Source organism: Giraffa tippelskirchi, chromosome 13 (assembly GCF_054371585.1).
Source record: "Giraffa tippelskirchi isolate mGirTip1 chromosome 13, T2T-mGirTip1v1.2.pri, whole genome shotgun sequence".
Taxonomy (NCBI): Eukaryota; Metazoa; Chordata; class Mammalia; order Artiodactyla; family Giraffidae; genus Giraffa; species Giraffa tippelskirchi.
This window is the reverse complement of record NC_137287.1, coordinates 5,455,591-5,481,688: the sequence shown is the minus strand read 5'-3', so window position 1 is coordinate 5,481,688 and position 26,098 is coordinate 5,455,591. Positions and strand designations below refer to the sequence as shown.

The window sequence follows — 26,098 nt, the reverse complement described above, 5'->3', positions numbered from 1 at the left end:
AGCCATTTTCTGCAGCTGGAGCCATACCTGAAGTCCAGATGTTTATCTTAACATTACATAATCCATCCTTCTAAAGTCATCATTAAAAATATGAAAACACTGCTAATTCTAGGTGGTAAGTATATGGATATTTCCTGTATCATTTTCCATAATTTTTATAGGTTTAATATATTTTATTATCAAGAAGGAAGTTAGGTTAGTAAATAATTGAAGGAAGTAAATTATCTGAAAATTAAAAAATAATTAAGGGGAGTCCATCTACTCAATCATTTTTGAAGATATACCCAAAGCATGAAAATGCATATAATATTAGATGAAAACTGTAGACACATCTATCATAAATATGTAACAATATATCTGCAAATGGAAGAAGATTTGGAATGCTCCACAAATGACAGTGGGATTATGAAAGATTTTTTTTGGTCCTATTTTCTAAAATTTGCTTATTAGTTTATATTTTTTAAGCAAATATTTTAAATAGTGAGATATCCTCGGTAGCATCAAGTTTAGGATAATTTGAACAAAAGGAAAAAGAGAATGAAAAAGATCGGAGAAGCATGTATAATTCATCTTTTAAATATTTTCTTTTCATTATTACATGGGTCCCGTGGGCCTCAGGCTCCATGTCGGTGACATCCGTCAGCAGCATGGCAGGCCCACGTTTGACCCACCTATCACACAAAGCTGACTCCTCAGATGGGACACGTCACTCTGTGACCTGATCTCCAGACTGTCAGGATGTCCCTTCATGGGAATCGGCCACTGGAATGAGGTTTACTCTGAGTTATTTACACTGTCTTCTGACATTTTGGTTCCACTATCAATCACTTGCAATGGCTAGAACAAATTGGAAGATTTTCTCCATGTTCCCTACTCCTCCTTTAACTTCACAGAGGAATTTCAAATGGTTTTATGATCACATATAAAAATTGCAGAGAAGCACTGCACTTCTGTCCATTTCCAAAAGCTGTTCTAAAACTCAGAGGGTGTAAGAGGGTGTCAAGAGCCTTTAGTGCTGAAGCAGTGACAGAAGGGATTGAGGAGGCACTTAATCTGCTCTTCCACTGGACTGACCATATTACTTGGACGATTCCCTTCTTCCCATCACGGTTTTGCAACAACACTTGGGTGGAGAAGAGACAGTGGTTTGGGGTGACCCTTTATACTCATGATGTCACTGCCACCTTAATAATTTCTCTCACTAACAGTTACAATCAGATATTTGAACCCACCTCAGATCATATCGATTCAGTGTACTGATGAGTGGGGTCAAAGTCTGTATTTATAACAAGCTCTCCCAGGTGCTCCTCATACATCCAAGCATGAGAACCATTTTCTAAAAAGAGAACTGGGATCCACCATGAAAAAGGGACTGTAGCCAGAGCTCACAAGTACTAAATGTTGGAGGGGCAGTTAGAGCTGGGCCAGTAGTGTCCCAGTGCTATGCATTCTTTCCACTCAACCAGGTTGATTTTGGGGCCACGGTAACTGACAGGTTCCCATGGTTTCTGAGGGCCTGATGAGAGAAGATGAAGAGGTCTGGACAGGTGGAGCCTCTGCCACTTGCTTTTCGCAAAGAAGCACCACAAGACACCTCTCCTTTTGCTCTCACCAAACCTCCAACAGCTCCTAAAGCCCACCTGACACGCTCTGGGTCAGATATATATACCCTACATCTCCTCAAGGTCAGAGAAAAACAGTAGATAAAACAATCAGTGATACAATTCTATTGGAAAATCTTACCTGAATATTAAAAAACAAACAAACAACCTCCATACATGCAGAGAAACTAAAAAGCTGAGCAGAAATGATTTCCCATTATGTTAACCTATAACCCTCATCTCTTTTTCCAAAAGGACATATTAAATCCAGAATTTAAATAAAGGATATTGGGTTTAAATTAAAAGAGAATCATGTGGGAAAGGGTCATAAGATACATTTATGAGCACATATTAGAATGTTCTAGGATAATGCATTTTATGCAATTAAAGGTAACCTAGGGAGAGAAAAACGGAAAAGGGGAGAAGAGTGAGATCCTGGACAGAAAGGGATCCCAGGAGTCCCTGGGCCTCAAAGTCTGGAGAAGAGGGATGACATGTGACCCTCCACGCCTGATTCAGACTGCAGACCTGCAGACCTGTGGCCTCTAGGATCTCTGGTAGAACAAGCCTGCATTGCTTTACAGCAAATGACTTCATTCCAAGAAGCTCTGGACTGAGACTGCCCTCCACACCACCAGGGGAGGGCAGGATTATTATAATAAGTGTGTCTGATGGAAGTTTTCAGAATACTCACCCCCACATTTTCCCATACTTTTTAAAGCATTCTTCATCAAATTCACAAATACCCTACAAGGAAAAACAATATTACATTATTGATATACTGTATTGAACCCTACCTCTAATTCACAAAACTACTATTTTTCACTGGCAGTTGGAGGTAAGTTCTTATTCACAAATGTCTTAAGGGAAAGGACAGAAAATAGAGGAGATACTTGAAACTGACAATTTAAAATCACTCTTGAATTTTCTTTGAATGTTATAGATACTAAACACTTATCCTGTCAATGAATACTACTTACTCCTTGTCTTTCTGAAGGCTTTTTGCTTGTGCACGTGTTGTCTAAAATCTCTCAATCTCTAATCCCCCATGGACACGTGAGAAAACTGGAGATGAGGGAAGTAAGGGTTTCCTACACACACTTTCATCTCCTAGTTTAGCAGACTTTTCATTTATCTCATGAACTCTTTCTAGAATTTTAGCAGAATAAGCAAGTTAAAGCACTAGTGACAGCTTTTAATCTCGCAGATTTAAAGAAGTCTAAGGGGTGTGTGTTCAATGAGAAAGTGAGTGAGTGATTGAATGAATGACAAATTGGACACGCCTTCTAGTTTTCCAGCTCAACACAGAAAATAATGGGGAGGTGCCACAACTATACAAGGAACAGTGCATTTTAAACACCTAGCTTGATAGTAATAACCAATTTTAAAAGTTATAGCTCCCTTGCTAAGAGTAGCGAGGGGGACACTCTCCGTCCCCATTCTGATGTCTATGTCAGAAGCTTCCTCTGTCCCTTTTTATACTTTAATATATCTCTGCTACACAAAACTCTTGAGTGATCAAGTCTGGTCCCTGGTCCTGAAGCTAAATCTTCTTCGGAGATCACGAATCCGCATCGTTCATGTTAAGCTATCATCTTGGGGCTTGCCCAGGATCTTCAGGACAGGGTAAGAACACTCAAGAGCTCTACCCTCTCTGCTTTCTCAGTATACATGTTTTCTGCTTTACTTTACTAACTCTGCGGTGTGCTTGTGTGAATGAATGACATGCCCTGCACAAAGCAAGTGATGAGCCCTTCTCTGCAGTTTCACAGTGCATCGTAATGACTGAAGGCAGACCCAGAAAGGGGAGCCTTGTCGGAGGTTTATACCAACCTGTCAATGCCAAGAGACACCCAATGTCCCTGTGAGGGGAGTGGCCAGAGGAGGGCAAAGCATGTGGACCGAACTTTCTATTCTCGGTCACCTTTTCCTGGTCCCTTTGACCATTTTGTAATTGCATGGGGAATTAGAACTACTAACCTAATCTGTTGGATCATAGACTTTCAATGAACTTGTGATTCATGCCGTTACTATGTACTTTCACTTGGACCCCAAGCTTGGTAGTCATGGAAGCGCCTGGTCTTGCTAGGAGCCAAAAGTTACAAGAGCACATTTGGGAGCAAGACAGAACTCTAACTCCAGGAATGTCTCTCGGGCTAGAGGTCACTCTCTTGGCTGCCTGCCTCAGGGACCAGCGATCTGAAAGTGAATCTTTGTCATGGCTCTGCCTCTGGTCTATGTGGAGAGAAGCACTGCTCCTGATCATGAGGTTTTTGAGGACACAGATTGGGAATTGCAAGATCTGGTCAGATTGGAAATGCAAAGGGCTTCTTCCTTTGGTAGTGCTATCTCTTAGTGGACCAGAAGAGGCTCTCGGGTGGCTTCTGTCTCAACTCCTTAGATATTCTTTCTGTGGAATCTGTGGAAATGAACTGGAAGGATTGGTCTTAGTAGCTTGAGGACAAAAATCACTTTTTCCTCATTGGCCAACCCTTTGCTATCACATATACTGGCGTGGTGACACTCAGAAGGGACATCTTGGTTGTTGTTTATCCCTTTATGACTCACCATTTCTACTGCGGTCAGGACTGTACTCAGGAATGTGCAGAGGCACAGGGAAGATGGATGCTTCCCCTAGTAGTCCTAGCTTGGGAAACATTTTGGGAAACTACTCTGACAAATCAAACAAAGGTTGTGGTGGTATGGAACTAGAAATCAATTTGGGATGCCATCAGATCTACCCCTGGTGCATCTCCACCCCATCTCGGTGGTAGAACCAGGAGGGATGAGTCAGGGGCCTGCTTTCGTAAGGGACAGACTAAGTCTGACCAGGGAAGGAAAACTACGGTGGAAAGTCTGTCTACACCCCCATCTAGGGCAGAGAGGGACACCTTCAGTGGAAAAAAGCCATGGCTGTGGATGCCGCTTTTTTCTCTCTTACAGATGGGAGCTAACAGTTCCAGAACCACTCCTTTAAAATGTATTAAAAAAAAAACAAAAACTGGGACAAGTTTGATCCCCAGAGTTTAAAAAGACATGCCTGATCTTCTCCTGTGATACCGAATGGCCATGGTATCCTTTGGAAGACAGGGAACACTGGCCTGTTGAAGAGTCTCTTAATTACAATATTGTTTACAATTAGATTGATTCTGTAGAAAACAAAGAAATGGGTGGAAGTACCATATATGTTGCTCTTTATCTCTCTGTGAGACATGCCAGACTTGTGTGCTAAGGGTACAGATTTGGGTGTGAAACCTTCAGCTCCCTCCTGTTCTCTTACTTTGCCCCTGTATCTGGGGCTGCTAACTGAACAGGCTGAGAATCAGGGCACCCTTCCAGGAGGGGTTGCCTCAGTCTTGGTAAACTATTTAGAGGATATGTCTTGGGACAGATGCTGACTCCTGACTTGAGAGCTTGAGTTTTGGGGGGAGCCATTACTTTTGGAGATGAATGGCTTACAGGAAAGGGGAAAGAGGGGTCACAAAATAGTCCTCCTCCCTACTGGGAGCCAAGCAGTTCCCATAACAGAGCCACTTTGCTGGATGTATTCTTGAAGGACTCAAGAGAGCATATGCTAAGACTTTAAACTATGCTAAGTTGACTGACATAGAACAGGGAGAGAAGGAAACTCCTGGTAAATTCTTAATATAGATTATGGGAAGCTCTCCACATGTTTACTGACATTGATCCTGAAATTACAGAGGAAGAAATGATCTTAAAAGATAGATTTCTCACTCAGTTGGCTCCAGATATCTGCCGTAAGTTACGAAAACCGGCATTTGGATCAAATCAGTCTTTAGAAAAACTGTTACAGCTGGCTCAGACAGTATATTATGGTAGAGAATATGAGAAGGAAAATAAGAGGGAAAAAAGAACCAGGCAAAAGACTGAAGCCCCAACAATGGCTGTTAGACCTGCTCTGAAACAGCCTGAGAAAAACGCCCAGAGGGACCCAGGTGAAAAGGGATGGGCTTGTTATTACTGTGGAAAGGAGGGGCATCTCAAGTGGGATTGCCCTCAGGCATCTATGCAACCCCCGGCTCCATGTCCGGTCTGCAAAGGACCACACTAGAGAAGAGACTGCCCTCTGAGGTGTAGACCCCAGGGGTCGGACTCTCAGGACAATCAGGACCAAAAGTGCCCAGGGGTCACCACACAAGCTCCCATCCTAATTACACCTGAGGAACCCCAGGTATTAATAACTGTGGGGGGCCAACCAGTCGAATTTCTTTTGGACCCTGGGGCAGCTTTCTCTTTGCTCACTGAAGCCCCTGGTCCAGTGGAGGGCTTTCCTCCCAATCCACTACTGCAATGGGACTGTCAGAACGAGCCGAACACTATTATTTTAGTCATCCTTTAAGCTGCAACTGGGACTCTGAGCTGTTTTCTCACGAGTTTCTAATCGTGCCAGAGTCTCCCTCACCCCTTCTGGTGAGGGATATACTGAACAAAGTCCAGGCCTCTGTTTCCATGAATATGGAACCCGCTCTTTTAACTGAAAAAAATGTAAATCCTAAAGTGTGGACTGATGGAAAAACTGTGGGTCAAGCACAAAATGTTGTTCCTGTCCTTATCAAGCTCAACGACCCTCACCTATTTTCACATCAAAAGCAGTATCCATTAAAACCGAGGGTTAAAAAAGAGTTAAAGCCTATCACTGAAAATTTAAAGGAACAAGGGCTATTAATTCCCTATAATAGTCCATGCAACACTCCTATTTTGGGTGTGAAAAGGGTCAAATGATAAGTGGAGACTTGTTCTAGATATATGAATAATAAGTGCCTAATTCTTATATTTTATTGTCTGAAATTCCTAAACAAGCCGTATATTTTTCAGTGATTGATTTGAAGGATGATGCTTTCTAACATTAAACCTATACTAAATCATCCTCTACCTATGATTTTAAGACAATTGAGAGGATTCTTGGGCATTACAGGCTATTGCCACATTTGGATTCCAGGTTATGGGGAACTTGCCCGGCTTTTAACGAGGGCTCAAACTGCCCCCCAAAAAAGGGACTCTTTCTATGATAGACTGTTTTTGCACACAGATATTGTCATAGATCCTAAAGCCACAGAATTAACTAACTATGTGACTCAGCTTTCAGCTTTTCAACAGACATTACAAGAACTCTGGGAGGTGACCTCCACAATCGGTCTAATTGCTGGGTCTGTGGAGCACTCCCCCTCCTCATCAATTGAAGGCTTCCCATGGTGGGCTTCTCCGCTTCAAGGAAAGGACTTTCTTCAACTCTGCAAACATCTTCATGAACAACAATCATATGTGATGCCTCTTCTTGATCTGATGACATCTAACAATCTTAAAATGGACTGATGTAACTATGGACATAATGTAACTTTTAATTTTGATTATGTTTTAACTTGGTTTAATGACCATTTTGCCTTACATCTATAACTATGTAACTGGATTTGTTTCTAACTGTCTGAAACCTCTTAAGTTACAAATGGTTGTTCAAGCTCCTATGAATGCCACAGGCTCCTCAAACTATTACTTGGGGCCCCTGGATCAGACACCCTCAATATGAGGGTTAGGAGAATATGTTGCCTCAACAATTTAGGGACTATGCCCCTCAACAGCAGGAAGTAGTTATGGAATGAAAACGATGCCCCTTTCCGTTGGCAACATAATTCTCCTAAAAGAAAAGAGGGGAATGAGAGAGTCAATTCCTAGGCAGGTTGATAAAAAGTCTGGGTTCCCCAAGCAGAAGAAAGGGGTCTGGGGCTCTCAAGGAGAAAAGAACAAATATTTTTTTCTATATTGCTTTGTTTTAGTCAATATAACAATGTATCTTGCTCGAGGACATGTTTCTCCTTAGCAAGAACCTTCTGACTAATCTTGTTATCTTGAAACTTGTACATTGTGGGAGTGGGTCTGGTAAGAGCTTTACAAACTTAAGACATTCTTTTGATTTATTGTAATAACCTATTAAAAAAGTATATAGCTCCCTTGCTAAGACTAGTGAGGGGGGCACTCTCCATCTCCCTTCTGATGTCTGTCTCAGAAGCTTTCTCTGTACCTTTTTAAACTTTAATAAAACTCTGCTACACACACATGCACACAGGAAAAAAAAAAAAAAACCTGGCCTGAGTTTTTATGTCTATAACTTAAAAAAAAAAGCCTGTCCCTAAGTTTCTATCATATTTAATGGTTTAACAAGTAAATGAAGGTCTCAGAAATGTGGGTTGGGGTGCATTTACTAAGGAGTTCATCTGGGAAAGGTGGAGAGGAAATTACTGCTTCTTCAGATGGGAAAATGTCCAGGAAGTTCTGAGGCAGTAATGAGACAGTGAAGACCTCAGATGGGAGAATCAGGATCTGAGAAACAAGCCTCATTCTGCAGGAGAGGAAATCTGAACCAGAGAGCAGCCTGCACACAGGGCTCTGCCCCTGCACATCTGAACGCAGCTCACGACCTTCAGCTGAGGGGCCGGGCCCTGGGGGAGGCATCAGAGCTGAATGAATATCAGAATTCACAGTCCATCTGCCACCTGGTACATTCCTTTCAGTTACATTAAACTTCTAGTAATTTTGTCAAATCATATCCTTTCTAGTAACTTTTGTATATGTGATTCTGCCTTATTGTAAAAAACTGCACAACTTGTTTAGCAGTTAAGTATCTGAAGCAAATAGACAACCACCATCTTGTCCCAGTTATACTCATTCCCTGCTCAAACTTATCCATGAGGTGCCTGCTTTGAAGGCACAGAAGAAAAGCAGAAAGCTTTTGTTCCATTTTTCATATCCCCAAAGATGTCATGTGTAGCAAGAAGTAGAGCAGAAAATGGAAAAAAAAAAACAAAACTGCAGGCATTAGCAGTTCTTGAGAGAATCCAAGTATGTGCAAATTACCTGATACATTAGAACTGGAGCATCCAAGCAATTCAGGAGAAAGGAGAAAAAAGGGTACCCAGAGTTTATGCTACCAAAGGACACATCTGACTCTACTGTATGCTGCTTAAGAGCCACGACCAGGCATCCCTTCATGCTTTTCTCCTGACAGTTAGGAGGACTGTGCCTTGCTGGGAGTCTGCACCCAGCACAGAGAAGATCCTCTTCACGAGCTTACAAGATGGAACTGCAAGTCCTGGGCTGACTCAGCCAGAGAGCTTGGCTGTCTGCAGAGGCAAACCTGAGGCTCCTGACAGCCGACAGAAGAGACCTGGGGTAAAGAGGGCATGTGTGGGTGGGGCCTACGATGCCATTTCTGGGAAACATGAAAACTGACAACTGCCTCCTGAGGAGGAGAATTTTTACTATGGAACTCAGCTGGGATTTGCAACCATAAGAAGCAAAAAAGGGACATCAAACAACACACACCTTTCGGTAGGACAGAATGTTTCCAAAATAAGGCAGAGGTCTTGGCCCAGGAACTCCCAACTTCTTAAACAGTCCATGTGAATAAGTTCCATATCTATAAAATGAAAGAGAAAATCCAGGTCAGGGATTGTGGAGTAAGTGCTGGAGCTGGCCAGTCACAGACTCGGAACTGGAACAGTCAGCTTAGAGAAGTAACATGTAGGTGGTAAATAATAACAGCAATTCCAAAAGCAATAATTACTTTTATTCATCATCTTCTATCCCTCCTCCACAGTGAGACCATATCACTTTCACCATCAAGTGAAATCCTGAAGGTCCCAATCCTAGAGTGGATGCTTGATAAATGTTTACAATTTCAGATCTCCTGAGAGGTTTAGGCTATATTTCCTCCAAAAAACCCGTTCATATGTATTTAGTAAGTTGACTCTTCCATGATTTAGAGATTCTCATTCTAGATACAAAGGGGAAACTTTTTTTTTCTGTATCAAACATGAGATTTTGGTTATCTGCATCTACCAGCCTTTCCTCTACGTTGTTCTGTTCTTTAGTCCGTCAGTCATTTCCGACACTTTGTGACCCTATGGACTGCAACATGCCAGGCTTCCATGTCCTTCACTATCTCCTGGAGTTTGCTCAAACTCATGTGCATTGAGTCAGTGATACTATCCAACCATCTCATCCTCTGTCTCCCTCTTCTCCTCCTGCCCTCAATCACTCCCAGCATCAGGGTCTTTTCCAATGAGTAAGCTCTTCCCATCAAGTGGTCAATGCATCATCAGAGTTCCCTCCATGATCTGACCTCATTTTAAGATCTGATCCTTCTTAACTATGTCTTCACAAGCAGGCCTTAAAACAAGCACAGTATTCTCATCTGTAGAATGAAAACTGTGTTCAAGGCTTCCATTGCCATCATAGAAATTGAGCACCTTTCAGCTACACCCCTGTCTCTGTCACCAGGCAATCTGGTTGACTTGAACTACAAATAAGTTGTAGTGATTGAACCTTTTGTTCCCTGAAACTATATAAATGAATCAATGACTAAAGGATCCATCTCCAGACCATTCCCCACCTCATGGCATCTGGTCCTCCAACCACCTGCTAAGCCCAGGGCATGAAATACATTCATTTTTCCAAAGTTGCTCAATCACAAAGCAGGTGGATTACTTCCTCTGCACTTCAATTATCTTAAAAATCAATCGAGGCTGGTGCTCCCTATGGCAGGCCTGCCAGCAGGTTATCCTTCATGTATTATGTGTGCAAGCCAACAACTCCGGGATCTGGATCTTTGGAAGCCTGCTCACTCTGGTGTTCCCGAGAGATGACAGAGTACAGGAAAAGAGAGGCTGAAGGAAGAGACTGCCATCAGTGGTTTAAACGTGAACTTGCTAGGCCCCCAAGGCTAACTCTGTAGAGACAAATTAGTAAGGTGTGGTTGAAAAGCACATTGTGTGTAAATGGTTCAAAATTCCCTACAGGCACATTCTACAAAGAGATATCGGGGTTCCCAGTCTTCAGTTACCTTCCCTTGTAGAGCAAAAGACACTTTGTGTGACAAAAAATGAATGACCATAAAAAACTTCAGAATATTACATTAAGATCTTGTCTCTCCCTCTTTGGAAGGTAGCCGTTAAGGTAGTGCAGGTTCAAATTTCTGTACAAATCCAGCAATCTTACAATATGTGATAAGAGAAACCCAAAAAATTTCATGGAAAGACCTATGTTGGAAGTGCACCCAGAGGTACCTTGGCCAAGCGCAGTTGGCTATATCTCTCTTTCCTCCAGAGCAAGTGGTGGAGGTGTGGGCACCAACTGCCACAAAAGGGGTGGCCTGGAATATTCTCACCCCAGTTGATTCCCCTTTTGTCTTCCTTTCCTGTTTGTCTTCACAAACAGGGCAAGTCAATTTCTGCTTCTGAACCCTCAGTGTGCTACATGAACTCAAAAGTGATTCCAAGCAATTGAATGAACATGTTGGCAACACTGGTCCCACAGAAAGATCTGATCTACTGTCTAAAATCACATGGTTCCACCAAGGCAGCAGGTGGACTGAGTGAATTATTTGGCTTCTTTCTAGCTCTTCACTTATTGGTGCAGTAATGCTATTTTGGGTAAAAAGGAAGGGGCTAAAAATAAAGCCAACATTTTTATAGTCTTTACATTGTGTCAGCATAATGAGAGCACTGCTTGCAGGGGCTGATTCCTGGGTGCACCAGTACCTTCTCAGGCTACAGGGATGTTTGCCTGGTAGGACACTAGCTAGTACCAATCCCACTGTCAGACAGACCACACACAGTGTGACTGAGATTGTGTCCTGTCCCCAGGCTTCCAGCAAATGAGATGCCAACGCTGTTGACCTCCTGTGGACCAGGTCTGAGTAGTAACTCTGGGGGCGGGGGGGTCTGCTCTGAGGAAAGAGGAATATTCTCCCCTCCATCCCAATCTCTTTCTGGATGCCTTGCATATCATCACCGGCTCCCAGGCATGTATACTCATCGGCCCTGAAGATTAAAATAGCTTGCTGGACATGTATATTTAAAAAGATATATCATAGGAATATATTAGTACACTAGATTCATATTCCAGGCATTATTCTAGAGGGTGAATTTATTTACGTACCTTTCTAGGTACTGGACAACAGTCTTCTTTTATCCTTCAGGGAAAAAACACATGCTGGAAATACTCGTATTGATTTAAAAAATTTAGTACTAAATACAATGAAATTAAACTGTACCAATTAATTTTATAATATCAGACAGAAAATATGTTGCTGCAATACCTTAAATTCCTAATATTTCTTTCAAGTAATTAAAATGAGGTTAATATTACCCACGTACATGTCATCATGATTTCCTACACTTAGTGAAAATGAAATTGACACAGAATCTAAATGTGATTTGTAGGGATATCTCTCTAATCACTCATTGGAAATAACTCCTCTCCTAACCTAATCCCTGATAACAGAAGCTCAACACTGAAAGGAATTTGTCTGCTAGATAGTTTTGATTCAACCTCCTGTGCCATACTTATACGGGGAAAAATCACTTAAAATCCAAATTGGACTCTGGGGCTTGTGCCTCTTGTAGGCTTAGCAGATTTCCTATCACAGGGAAAATAAACATGTACATTGAATCTAACCCTTTCAGAGACTGAAAGAAAAGGTGAAAGAAATGAATATAATTTCAAGATTTCTACCAAGTCTCCTCAGACCTTCAGATTTCTCCTTTGGAAACTAGATAATTTCTGCAGAGTACAGGGTGTGGGAATTGAGTCTTAGGAAGGGATGCCCTGAGGAGGGGCACAGAAAAGGAGGAGGGCTGTGTATAAAAAAGGGTACTTGGTCTCAGGCTCCCCAACAAAGTCTGGGTGCACCCCATGCCTTGGGTAAATGACACCTGGAAAGAGGGTCCGGAGCAGGAACTCCTGAGTGACAAAGGGGCCGATCCTTCCTCATGTCTCTTGCAGCAGGGACAGAATCCAGAAGTCAGAGAGAATGAATCAAAAACCCAGGTTACTTCTTGCCTCCAGGATTCCCAGCCATGGGAATCAGTGAGGACTATGCTGTACATGGGCCAGTTGTTTTTAATTTGCCTTTGATAGACTCTGGTTGACTAGCCTAGGTTCATGCAAATTGGTAGTCAATCAGAGGGTCATTCACAGGAACAAATAATGTCACAAACCCTCCTAACTATGCTCACAGCAACTCGGAAGTAAAGTTAACTACTTCAACAGATGTAGGTAAGATCAATAATAACCCATTTGATGCCCATAGCACCTGATGCTTGAGCAACTTCTCCTCCATTTACCTTGAACTTTAAAAAACTAAGGGAACCCCCTTTTCTGCTTAGCACCCCAAGACCCAGGTTACAGAGGAGATGAGCCTCATGCTTACTCACAGATAGAGGAGCACCAGGCTGATAGCCAGGAGAGCCCAGGTTTCCACGGATAAGCTTGGGATTAGCTCCATGGCCACTTTCTTGGCGACTCCTTCCTCTGAGTTTCCTTTCAGCTGTCTGTGCTGCTCTCTGCCTGCCTCTGAGTGTGAAGCTTCTGTTCACATTAGGCAGAGATTCAGTGTGGTTGGGAGATTTACGTGCTGAGAAAGGAGGTGGAGATGGAGCTGCAACCAATAGAAGAGCCACCTGGGCTCCACCTGCAGGAGCCCTCTCTGCCTTGGAAGTTGGCAGAGCATCATACACATTACAGTTTGACCTCCCTTGAGTTCATATTCTGTAGGAAATCAATAAACAACTCAATCAATGTTACCAGTAAGCCCAAAGGATACAGAAACTCAAATAAAGCCACTGGCTTTAATTCTCCTCTAGACTGCCCCATTTCTATGGTTGCCTGTGGTCCAAAAGGTTTGCAATCCTTCAAACAAGATGGTGGTGGTGGTTTAGTTGCTAAGTCGTGTCCCACTCTATGTGACCCCATGCACAGCAGCTCAACAGGCTCCTCTGTCCAAGGGATTTCCCATGCAAGAATACTGGAGTCAGGTGCCATCTCCTTCTCTAGGGGGTCAAACAAGATGGCTGTATTGACTGTTATTGTTACTCATACAATTTTGTTCTTCTGCCTAGGAATGCCCCTGTGTCCCTTATAGGCTCTTAATTATACTTCAAAATGAAGTTCCAACAGAACATCTGTGTTAGAGATTTCCCAAACAAACCTCCTTGAGCAGATATAACAACTTCCTCCTCTGGGGACTTCTGTCCCCTGCACACAATCCTACTATCTCCCACACCAGTCAGTTTCCATGTCTAGTCCCCTCAGTGAATCAAGAACTTGGGCACATGCTGGATACTAGCCACAGTCATGTCCCAGGTACCCAGCAGAGTGCTTTCAGCAGAGTGGGCATCCAAAAAGGTAGATGGAATTGAGCTGGTAGAGGTAAGGACACTGGGCACCTGCGTGCCCTCTCCCTGTGGCTCTTTGGTGACCATGCCATCTTCCTGAATTGTTGACACACCAAGAGGGCCTGGCCTTGGTCACTGTCTCTGTACTTTCAGGAGGATCCACCAGGATCCTGTTGACAAGAGGGCCCCAGAAGGAGAGGCAGGACATGGAGGAGAGGGTGATGGCTGTACCAATGGTATCAATTCAGGCTCATTCCTGTCCCACTCTCAAAGTATCCTGCAAGTCAGATTCTAGATCAAAGAATGGTCTCCTCTCTCTGGAAAGGCTGCAATCCAAGATCAAAGGGTGTAAGGAGAGAGAAAAAAAACAGCCCGGTGGCCAAGAGGACCCCAACGTCCTTAGCCACCAGTGATGTGGCACATACAGCAACAGGACTTCAAAAAGATCACATGAGGGCACCCGATCTCTGGGGTACGTGGGGTGTCGGTGGGTCAGAGCAGATGGGTTCCCGCTTGTGGACATGTAGGGCATTTGGGGGTTTCCCAGGTGGCATTAGTGGTAAAAGAAAAAAAACCCACTTGCTAATGCAGGAGACCTAATATACGCAGGTTAGATCCCTGGGGTGGGAAGATCCCCTGGAGGAGGAAATGGCAACCAACTCCAGTATTCTTGCCTGGAGAATCCCATGGCAGAGGAGCCTGGAGGGCTACAGTCCACAGCATCACAAAGAGTTGGACAATACTGTAGCGACTTAGCACGCACAGCACAGGGAATTGTTATTGGGTAACAAGGAGCTGATACAGAGGAGGCCTAGAGTAGCAGTTGGTATCACCTGCTGCTGGCCTGCTCCTGTGCACTTGAGTCGCTCCAGTCATATCTGACTCTGTGACCCACGTGCTGTAGCCCGCCAGGCTCCTCTGTCCATGGGATTCTCCAGGCAAGGATACTGGAATGGGTTGCCATGCCCTCCTCCAGGGGATCTTCCCAACCCAGGGATTGAATCAGCGTTTCTTATGTCTCCTGCAATGGCAGACGAGTTCTTTCCACTAGGGCCACCTGGGAAGCTCAGGGGTAGGCCTCTCTCCACCCCTGCTGAATTCCTGATGGGAGCCGTATGAGGGCTGAGTATCGAGAATTTACGCTGGCTCATTATCAGTACTTTGAACCATGTCCTGTGCCTGTCAGGCCTGAATAACCATGGATTACATGAAAAACAAAACCTCGTAGGTTCTTAAAACTTAATAGAAACACAAGACATGTAAGCTGTGTTTGTGCACTTCCTTCTCCCTTTATCCTTTCTCACTTTCACTCCTTCTGCAGAAAGTGATACTCATCTCTTGGTAACTCTCTCCCTCACTCTGGCCTGAGAGTTCCCAGGGCTGTTCCATACTGGCCCGAGTGAGTGGAAGTCTCATTAGTAAAATGCAGCAAGTCCAAACTGTCTCCTGCACTTTTTTATTTCCTTGGGAGCTTCTCATGGAGCATGAAATTTCCACCATCAGTTTGTCATCTTTGGGTTCAGACTTCTTCCAGGAGGCCCCTGTGAAAATGCACATTCCAATGAGAATTGTATTGTCTGAACACATTTATCTGTCCATTGCTTCAGTCCAAGTGAGTTAATTCAGGTGCTGCTTTTGTGCTGGACTGTGGGCTAGAAGCCATACAGTCCTCTCCTTTGGGAGCAGCCTCCCAGTGCAGGGAGTGAGACACACAACCAAGCTCAGTATGGGGCATACGTCTGGAATCCTTGGGGCAATGGAGCCCTAGAGGGAGCCAGCAAAGGAGAGAAATGGATGGAAGCTTGACTACCAACGAAGGACAGACCTGGGAAGCTGGAGGATGATCCTCAGGGAAAGTCAGAAAGTCCAAGGAATTTTGATACATTTCTGCCCTTTTTGGTGCCGTCTCTGGATCCCTTTTGGGGTTCCCTGATGGCCCAAATGTAACAATCTGCCTGCAATGCAGGAGACCCAGGTTCGATCCCTGGGTCACGATGATCCCCTGGAGGAGGGAATGGCTACGCACTCCAGTATTCCTGCCTGGAGAATCCCATGGCCAGAGGAGCTTGGTCCTCTGGTGATCCAACTGATGCTCCATGGTGTTGCAAAGAGTGGCACATGATTGAGCGACTAAGCACGCACAAACACTGGGTAGCTTTAAGGAGGGTCATGCTATAATCCCCCATATACAGAGAGAGAAACTGAGGCTTAGTGACTGCAAGTGGCTTCCCAACAGCTATTGATCAAAATATGTGATAAATAATATGAAGAAAGATGGCAAGTCTTCTGCTCTGAAATACCAGTATTCAACGTTTGCTGTTTCATGATGAGAGTCACCGTGTGAAATAGTCAGACCCAAGGCTGAAGCATACTGGTCAAAATTCTGGCTTCTATCTCCATGTCTACCCCTGCCCAGGGGCTCCCCCATGGGTCTGCAGAACCCAGGACTTCATGTCACCTCAGCAGGAACAAGGACAGGTGCTTGTCATGAGAACACACCTGTCTATATTCCCCACTGAGAGGAACACAAAATACATCCCCCATGAAGAGATTACAGTGTCATCTGATAACTACTGACAACTTAATTCACTCAGCTAAACCCACAGCCTTTCTTATTCTTCTTGGAAACAAAATCCTTGTGGAAACTACATACTTTCACCTTCCTCCAAAACATATGCCAATATGATGGTTTTCTCACTAAGCCTTACACGCCGTCACCTTCCCAATTCACCTCAGGGCCTGGTCCAGCTGGTTGGAATCTATCCCAGTGGCAACCGTCTAGTCATGTTCTGGGAAAAATGTGTAGCCAGTGCCACGTCCTAGCAAAGGCAAATGGCCTTGCTCTGCAAGGGGAAATAACAGAAGGCACGAAGTTTGTGCCCTTTGTTCCACAGCCAGACACACCTGACTTGAAAAGTCTCACATATGAAGACCGTGAAGGAAGACGTGTGTGCCTGAAGAGCACCCCACACCTCACGTCTCTCATCTGGTCATTTGTGTACCGATGGCCTCGGCATGGTCAAAGCTCTGTTCCAAGTGTTTCATGTGCAGATATGACTAAGATCCAGGTATTATTCAGGGGGAAGATAGAGAGAAATAGACAGTTACAGTACTGCCAAGGTAAACAAATTACACATGTTTTAGAAACATGGTGTCCTCATCAACGATACATGGCTTATCTTTTCAGACCTTAGCAATCAGTCAGAGGTGGAAATCAAAGAACACTCATGGAATTGGGCATTAGGCTCAGATATCAGGAGAGGTGAGCAGGGTGTCAGGGACTCAGTGATGCAAGAGGCCCCGTCAGTCTGCTATTCCTGTCCTTTTAGAGGTGACTCCTCTTCTGGGAAGCCTGTCCTGCCTTCCACTGGCTGAGAGAATTGCTCAGAGAATGGGGAGGCCGTGTTGCTCTGGACTGATGTATGCGTAAGATTCCAATTTCACAGATCACGGGTCTATAACCAGAGCTCGGCCCCAACATAGAGACAAGGTGAGGGCCCCTCGCAAGCCAGTCAGTAGGGGCTGGGGTGAGGTAGGGGGATGTTCTTTCTGACCCACACACATCTCACCACGAAGAAACACACACACGTGCCCTTAAGCAGAAGCACTTCCATGGACTTCACAGCAAAGGGATGAGAAGGACCTCAAAGCTGCTCACTTTCTACTCCATTCCTGAGTTTCTCTTTCTTGATAAATGAATCACTAACATCTGTACTGCACAGTACACCTTAGAAAGTTCTTTCAGGAAAAGCAAAGTGAAGTCGCTCTGCTCTGTCTGACTCTTTGAGACTCCATGGACTGCAGCCTGCCAGGCTCCTCCATCCACAGGATTTTCCAGGCAAGAATATTGGAGTGGGTGCCATGCTCTTCTCCAGGGGATCTTCCGAACCCAGGGATCAAACCCGGGTCTCCTGCACTGCAGGCAGACTCTTTATGGTCTGAGCCACCAGCAACGCCAAGAAAGTTTTTTTCACATCTCTCTTATTGAGTTCCCTGAAAACTCTGTGAGATAAGCAATGCTGGCGTTGTTTGATTCCCACTTTACACATGTAAAAACAGAAGCTTAAGGTGGGGAAGAATCTTGCCCAAACATTGAACCATGAATGCAGGGCATGGAGCTAGATCTCACAATTCTAAATTGTGACAGTGTCATGCTTGGCTGAATTCCAAGAGGCTTCCTGAAATAACCTGGCAGGTTGTGTTAACCTCTTATGGAATAAATATCTCCTTACACACCATCCATCATACTTCTACTCTTGTTGTAAGTGCTAAAGCTGTTTGTGGCCACAGAAAAGAGAGCGTGTGACTAAACTTTATGTATTCATGAACTCATAGTGTCAGCAGATAAAGGATGCTGCAAATAGTTCTGACGTGTCACAATAAGAATCATTTGGGTTTTCAGGAATGTAGGAAGTAAAAGATGAATGAAACCAAGGAGAGAAAGAGGAATCAGAGGAGGGGGGCAATACATACATACATATATATTCTAAGTAGCCTTTTCTTGAGATAAATGGCCAGTGGTAGAACTTCTGTATTTTATGGTAGCTCTCTTTTTGGCTTTTGAGAAATCTCCATGCTGTCTTCTACCATGGCTGCACCAAGTTACATTCCCAGCAACAGTGCAGGAGAGTTCCCTCTTCTCCACATCATTGCTCACATTTGTTGGTTTTTGTCTTCTTGATAATTTGTCATTTGGATGGGTGTGAGGTGTGTCATTAAGGGTTTGACTTGCATTTCCTGATGATGAGTGATGCTGAGCACATTTTCATGTGCCTGTTGCCATCTATATGTAATTTTTTAAATGTCTATTCAGGTTTTCAGCCCACTTTTTAATCAAGTGTCTGGTTTTTAAATATTGACCTGGGGTATTATGCTAAGTGAAATAGTTCAAACAGAAAAAAAATTATTGTATAATTTCATTTATATTTTGTTGTTCAGTCACTCAGTCATGTCTGACACTTTGCACACCTATGGACTGCAGCGCGCCACACTTCCCTGTCCTTCACCATCTCCTAGAACTTGTCAAACTCATGTCCATTGAGTCAGTGATGCCATCCAACCATTTTGTCCTCTGTCGTCCCCTTCTCCTCCTGTCTTCAGTCTTTCCCAGCATCAGGGTCTTTTCTAATGAATCGGCTCATTGAATCAGGTGACCAAAATATTGGAGCTTCAGCTTCAGCATCGGTCCTTCTAATGAATATTCACAAACCAAACAGGTAAAGAGAATTAAGAGATACAAACTTCCAGATAGAAAATACATAAATCACTGGGATGTAATGTTCACATAGGGAATATAGTCAATAATACAGTCACAAGTGTATATGGTGACAGATGCTTGATGGTCTTACTGACGTGATCAAATTGTAATGTATTACAATATGGAATCACTATGTTGTATACCTGAAACTAATATAACATGTATCAAAGTTTGTATCTCTTAATTCCTTTCACCTATTTTGTTTGTCCCTCAATCCTCCTCCCCTGTGGCAACCATCTGTTTGTTTTCTGTATGCCTGAAACTATTATAACATTGTATATTAATAGATAGGGAAACAATGGAAACAGTGACAGACTTTATTTTCTTGGGCTCCAAATCACTGCAGATGATGACTGCAGACATGAAATTAAAAGATGATTGCTCCTTGGAAGAAGAGCTATGACAATCCTAGACAATGTATTAAAAAGCAGAGACATTGGAGGGTGGTCCTAAGTTGGTGGAGGAATAGGAAGGGGAGACCACTTTCTCCCTCACAAACTCATCAAAAGATCATTTGAATGCTGAGCAACTTCCACAAAACAACTTCTGAATGCTGGCGGAGGACACCAGGCACCCAGAAAGGCAGCCCATTCTCTTCAAAAGGAGGTAGGACAAATACAAAAGACAAAAAGAGACACAAGAGAGTTAGAAATGGAGATCCATCCCAGGGAGGGAGTCGTGAAGGAGTAGAAGTTCCCAAACACCAGGAAACCCTCTCACCAGCAGGTCTGTGGGGAGTTTGGGGATCTCAGAGGGCAACATAACTAGGAGGGGAAAAAAAAACAAAACAGAATATGCGCCTAACTGCAACTCCCAGAGGAGAAGTAGCCCAGATGCTTGCGTCCACCACCAGCGAGTGGGGGCTAAACAGGGAGGCGCCGGTTGCATGCTTAGGGTAAGGACTGGGCCTGGATGCCCTGAGGACACACTGAAGGAGCTAACGTGAGACAGCAACCTAAACTGTAGGATAGCCAGAGAGAGGGGAAAAAAGAGAGAGAGAGAGGGAACTTTCCCACAGAAAGCTCTAACCTAAGGCACAGCTTGGCCTGCTCACAAAAAGGATTGAGCAAATACCAGAGGAGAGCTAGCAGGCTGCAGACTGGCCCATCCCCTTGCCAGAGGCAGAGAGGCAGGCAGGCGACAGCCAGAGCTGGAAGGCGATAGGCAATCTCGGCCCCAGAAACAGCATCCTTCACCAAACTGTGATCAGGCTCCCAGTTTCTAACCAAGTCTTCCTGGGATCCTGGATGGTTGACATCTGCCAGGAGGTTTGCAGCCAGAGATCAGCTCCCCAGAGGAGACACATGGCACACCTGAGATGGCACTCCCACTGCATACCCAGGAAACTGAGCAGTTGGGATAGGGAGGTGATTAAGATGCAAAGACCACCTGGGACAGTGCACTCGCCAAGCACCTGGTCGCCTGAGCTGCTTGGACCTGGGAAGGGCACAAAATGCATGCCCAACCAAGTCTGTGCCTTTGTGGAGTACCTGAGAACTTGAATCTGAGCAGCTTAGATCTGGGAAGTGCACGAAACCCAGGGCATGCTTTGGACAGTTCCCCTGCAGAGCAACCTAGAGCCTGAGCAGTGTAGACCAGGAAAGCCCACATGCCGTGAGCTGGGGCAAACCCAGTGTGGTCCAAACACTGTGAGCACTCCCCACACTTGCCAGTGATATTTGTTTGCAGTGTTTCTCCCTTCCTACAGCACAACTGAACAAGCAAGCCTAAATAAATGACCACCTTCACCCCCTTGTGTCAGGGCAGAAATTAGACACTGAAGAGACTTGCAAACAGAGGAAGCCAAAATAAACAAAGAAGAGGGAACCGCTTTGCAAGTGACAGGTGCAACAGATTAAAACCCTGTAGTTAGCCTTGACTAAGCATTGGAAGGGGCCTATAGACCTTGAGAAGAAGTATAAGCTGGAACAAGGAACTATCTGAAACTGAACTGACCTCACCTTGCCCTCAACATCTCCAGAGAAATTCCTAGATATATTTTACTATTATCATTTTTTAATTTTTTTATTTTTAAGTTATTACTCCTTAATTTTCATTTCTATAACATACTATTACCTTGCCAAAAAAAATACCCTATTTTTAAAGCAAATTTCATATATATATATTTTATAATTTTGGTGATTTTGTTTTGTATTTTTAATATTGTATTTTGGAGCATCTAACCTCTAATCTAGATTTTGAATCTTTGCTTTTTGGTATTTATCAATTTTGTACCTTTAAGAATTTAATCTTCAGTACCCATATTTACTTAGGGGTGTGATGACTGGCTTGATTGCTCTCTCCCCTTTTGACTCTCCTTTTTCTCCCCCAGGTCACCTCTATCTCCTCCCTCCCCCCTCTCTTCTCTGCTTAACTCTGTGAATCTCTTTGGGTGTTCCAGGCTGTGGAGAACACTTAGGGAACTGATTACTGGCTAGATCGGTCTCTCTCCTTTTGACTCCCCCTCCTCTCCTCCTGGTCACCTCTATCTCCTTCCTCCCTCTTCTCTTCTCTATGTAACTCCTTGAACCTCTCTGGGTATTCCAGACTGTGGAGAGCACATAGGGTATTGATAACTGGCTAGATTGCGCTCTCCCCTTTTGATTCCCCCTCTTCTCCTCCTGGTCACCTCTATCTCCCTTCTCCTTCTTCTCCTCTCCATGTAACTCTGTGAACCTCTCTGGGTGTCCCTCACTGTGGAAAATCTTTTCACCATTAACCTAGATGTTTTGTCATCAGTGCTGTATGGATGGAGAAGTCTTGAGGCTACTGTAAGAATAAGACTGAAAGCCACAGGCAGGAGGCTTAAATCCAAAACTCGAGAACACTAGAAAACTCCTGACTTCAGGGAACATTAACTGACAAGAACTCATCAAAAAGCCTCCATACCTACACTGAAACCAAGCTCCACCCAAGAGCCAACAACTTTCAGAGCAAGACATACCACGCTAATTCTCCAGCAATGCAACCCTGAGTATTAATATACAAGCAGCCAAAAGTCACCCAGAGACACCTCAAAACTCACTACCGGACACTTCATTGCACTCTAGAGAGAAGAGATCCAGCTCCACCCACCAGAACATGGACACAAGCTTCCCTAACCAGGAAACCTTGACAAGACACTCATCCAATCCCACCCACAGGGAGGAACCTCCACAATAAAGAGGAACCACAAACTTCCAGCATACAGAAAGGCCACCCCAAACACAGCAATCTAAACAAGATGAAAAGGCAGAGAAATATTCAACAGGTAAAGGAACATGATAAATGCCCACCAAACCAAACAAAAGAGGAGGAGATAGGGAGTCTACCTGAAAAAGAAATCAGAATAATGATAGTAAGAATGATCCAAAATCTTGAAAGCAAAATGGAGTTACAGATAAATAGCCTGGAGACAAGGATTGAGAAGATGCAAGAAATGTTGAACAAGGACCTAGAAGAAATAAAAAAGAATCAATCAATAATGAATAATGCAAAAGCACTCTGGAGTGAACCAACAGTAAAATAACTGAGGCAGAAGATAGGATAAGTGAGGTGGAAGATAGAATGGTGGAAATAAATGAAGCAGAGAGGAAAAAAAGAAAAAGAATTAAAAGAAATGAGGACAACCTCAGAGACTTCTGGGACGATGTTAAACGCCCCAACATTCGAATTATAGGAGTCCCAGAAGAAGAAGACAAAAAGAAAGGCCATGAGAAAATATTTGAGGAGATAATAGTTGAAAACTTCCCTAAAATGGGGAAGGAAATAGCCACCCAAGTCCAAGAAACCCAGAGAGTCCCAAACAGGATGAACCCAAGGTGAAACACCCCAAGACACATATTAATCAGATTAACAAAGATCAAACACAAAGAGCAAATATTAAAAGCAGCAAAGGAAAAGCAACAAATAACACACAAGGGGATTCCCATAAGCATAACAGCTGATCTTTCAAGAGAAACTCCAGGCCAGAAGGGAATGGCAGGACATACTTACAGTGATGAAAGAGAAAAACCTACAACCCAGATTACTATACCCAGCAAGGATCTCATTCAAATACGAAGGAGAAACCAAAAGCTTTACAGACAAGCAAAAGCTGAGAGAATTCAGCACCACCAAGCCAGCTCTTCAACAAATACTAAAAGATCTTCTCTAGACAGGAAACACAGAAAAGGTTTATAAACTCGAACCCAAAACAACAAAGTAAATGGCAATGGGACTATACTTATCATTAATTACCTTAAATGTAAATGGGTTGAATGCCCCAACCACAAGACAAAGACTGGATGAATGGATACAAAAACAAGACCCCTATATATGCTGTCTACAAGAGACCCACCTTAAAACAAGGGACACATACAGACTAAAAGTGAAGGGCTGGAAAAAGATATTTCATGCAAATGGAGACCAAAAGAAAGCAAGAGTAGCAATACTCATATAAGATAAAATAGACTTTAAAATAAAGGCCGTGAAAAGAGACAAAGAAGGACACTATATAATGATCAAAGGATCAACCCAAGAAGAAGATACAACAATTATAAATATATATGCACCCAACATGGGAGCACCACAATACGTAAGGCAAATGCTAACAAGTATGAAAGAGGAAATTAACAATAGCACAATAATAGTGGGAGACTTTAATACCCCACTCACACTTATGGATAGATCAACCAAACAGAAAATTAACAAGGAAACACAAGGTTTAAATGATACAATGGACCAGTTAGACCTAATTGGTATCTATAGGACATTTCACCCCAAAACAATGAATTTCACCTTTTTCTCAACTGCACATGGAACCTTCTCCAAGACAGATCACATCCTGGGCCATAAATCTAGCCTTGGTAAATTCAAAAATATTGAAATCATCCCAAGCATCTTTTCTGACCACAATGCAGTAAGATTAGATGTCAATTACAGGAAAAAAACTATTAAAAATGCCAACATATGGAGGCTAAACAATGCGCTTCTGAATAACCAACAAATCACAGAAGAAATCAAAAAAGAAATCAAAACATGCATAAAAACGAAGGCAAATGAAGACACAACAACCCAAAACCTATGGAACACTGTAAAAGCAGTGCTAAGGGGAAGGTTCATAGCAATACAGGCTTATCTCAAGAAACAAGAAAAAAGTCAAATAAATAACCTAACTCTACACCCAAAGCAACTAGAAAAGGAAGAAATGAAGAACCCCAGGATTAGTAGCAGGAAAAAAATCTTAAAAATTAGGGCATAAATAAATGCAAAAGAGACCATAGCAAAAATCAACAAAGCTAAAAGCTGGTTCTTTGAGAAGAAAAATAAAATTGACAAACCATTAGCCAGACTCATCAAGAAACAAAGGGAGAAGAATCAAATTAACAAAATTAGAAATGAAAACAGAGAGATCACGACAGACAACACAGAAATACAAAGGATCATAAGAGACTACTATCGGCAACTATATGCCAATAAAATGGACAACTTGGAAGAAATGGACAAATTCTTAGAAAAGTATAACTTTCCAAAACTGAACCAAGAAGAAATAGAAAATCTTAACAGACTCATCACAAGCATGGAAATTGAAACCGTAATCAGAAATCTTCCAGAAAACAAAAGCCCAGGACCAGACAGCTTCACAGCTGAATTCTACCAAAAATTTAGAGAAAAGACAACACCTATCCTATTCAAACTCTTCCAGAAAACTGCAGAGGAAGGTAAACTTCCAAACTCATTCTATGAGGCCACCATCAACCTAATACCAAAACCAGACAAAGATGCCACAAAAAAAGAAAACTACAGGCCAATATCACTGATGAACATAGATGCAAAAATCCTTAACAAAATTTTAGCAAACAGAATCCAACAACATATTGAAAAGATCATACCTCGTGACCAAGTGGGCTTTATCCCAGGAATGCAAGGATTCTTTAATATCCGCAAATTAATCAATGTAATACACCACATTAACAAATTGAAAGATAAAAACCATATGATTATCTCAATAGATGCAGAGAAAGCCTTTGACAAAATTCAACATCCATTTATGATAAAAACCCTCCAGAAAGCAGGCATAGAAGGAACATACCTCAACATAATAAAAACTATATATGACAAACCCACAGCAAACATTATCCTCAATGGTGAAAAATTGAAAGCATTTCCCCTAAAGTCAGGAACAAGACAAGGGTGCCCACTCTCACCACTACTATACATAGTTTTGGAAGTTTTGGCCACAGCAATGAGAGCAGAAAAAGAAATAAAAGGAATCCAGATTGAAAAGAAGAAGTAAAACTCTCACTGTTTGCAGATGACAGGATCCTCTACATAGAAAAGCCTAAAGACTCCACCAGAAAATTACTAGAGCTAATCAGTGAATATAGTAAAGTTGCAGGATATAAAATTAACACACAGAAATCCCTTGCGTTCCTATACACTAACAATGAGAGAACAGAAAGAGAAATTAAGGAAACAATTCCATTCACCATTGCAACGAAAATAATAAAATACTTAGGAATATATCTACCTAAAGAAACAAAAGACCTATATATAGAAAACTATAAAACACTGATGAAAGAAATCAAAGAGGACACAAATAGATGGAAAATATACCATGTTCATGGATCGGAAGAATCAATAGAGTGAAAATAAGTATACTACCCAAAGCAATCTATAGATTCAATGCAATCCCTATCAAGCTACCAATGGTATTTTTCAAGAACTAGAACAAATAATTTCACAATTTGTATGGAAATACAGAAAATCTCAAACAGCCAAAGCAATCTTGAGACAGAAGAATGGAACTGGAGGAATCAACCTGCCTGACTTCAGGCTATACTACAAAGCTGCAGTCATCAAAACAGTATGGTACTGGAACAAAGACAGAAATACAGATCAATGGAACAAAATAGAAAGCCCAGAGATAAGTCCACGCACCTATGGACACCTTATCTTTGACAAAGGAGGCAAGAATATACAATGGAGAAAACAATCTCTTTAACAAGTGGTGCTGGGAAAACTGGTCAACCACTTGTAAACGAATGAAACTAGAACACTTTCTAACACCATACACAAAAATAAACTCA

The 26,098-nt window shown here is 42.9% G+C and overlaps 2 protein-coding genes across 4 annotated transcripts in view; one reads left to right on the top strand and one right to left on the bottom strand.

Annotated features, from left to right (window-relative positions):
• The window catches only part of ZNF3 (zinc finger protein 3), a 490,877-nt gene that overhangs the window by 344,361 nt on the left and 120,418 nt on the right, over positions 1 to 26,098 (top strand). The window lies entirely within an intron of this gene.
• LOC145531923 (cytochrome P450 3A24-like) overlaps positions 1 to 26,098 on the bottom strand; it is a 104,574-nt gene that overhangs the window by 35,159 nt on the left and 43,317 nt on the right. For all 3 annotated transcript variants that reach the window (XM_081555862.1, XM_081555863.1, XM_081555861.1), the window contains 2 exons: positions 8,940 to 9,033; positions 2,296 to 2,348 (listed from right to left, as the gene is read on the bottom strand). In XM_081555862.1, the coding sequence (XP_081411988.1) occupies positions 2,296 to 2,348; positions 8,940 to 9,033 (147 nt within the window). The remainder of the gene's footprint in view (positions 1 to 2,295; positions 2,349 to 8,939; positions 9,034 to 26,098) is intronic.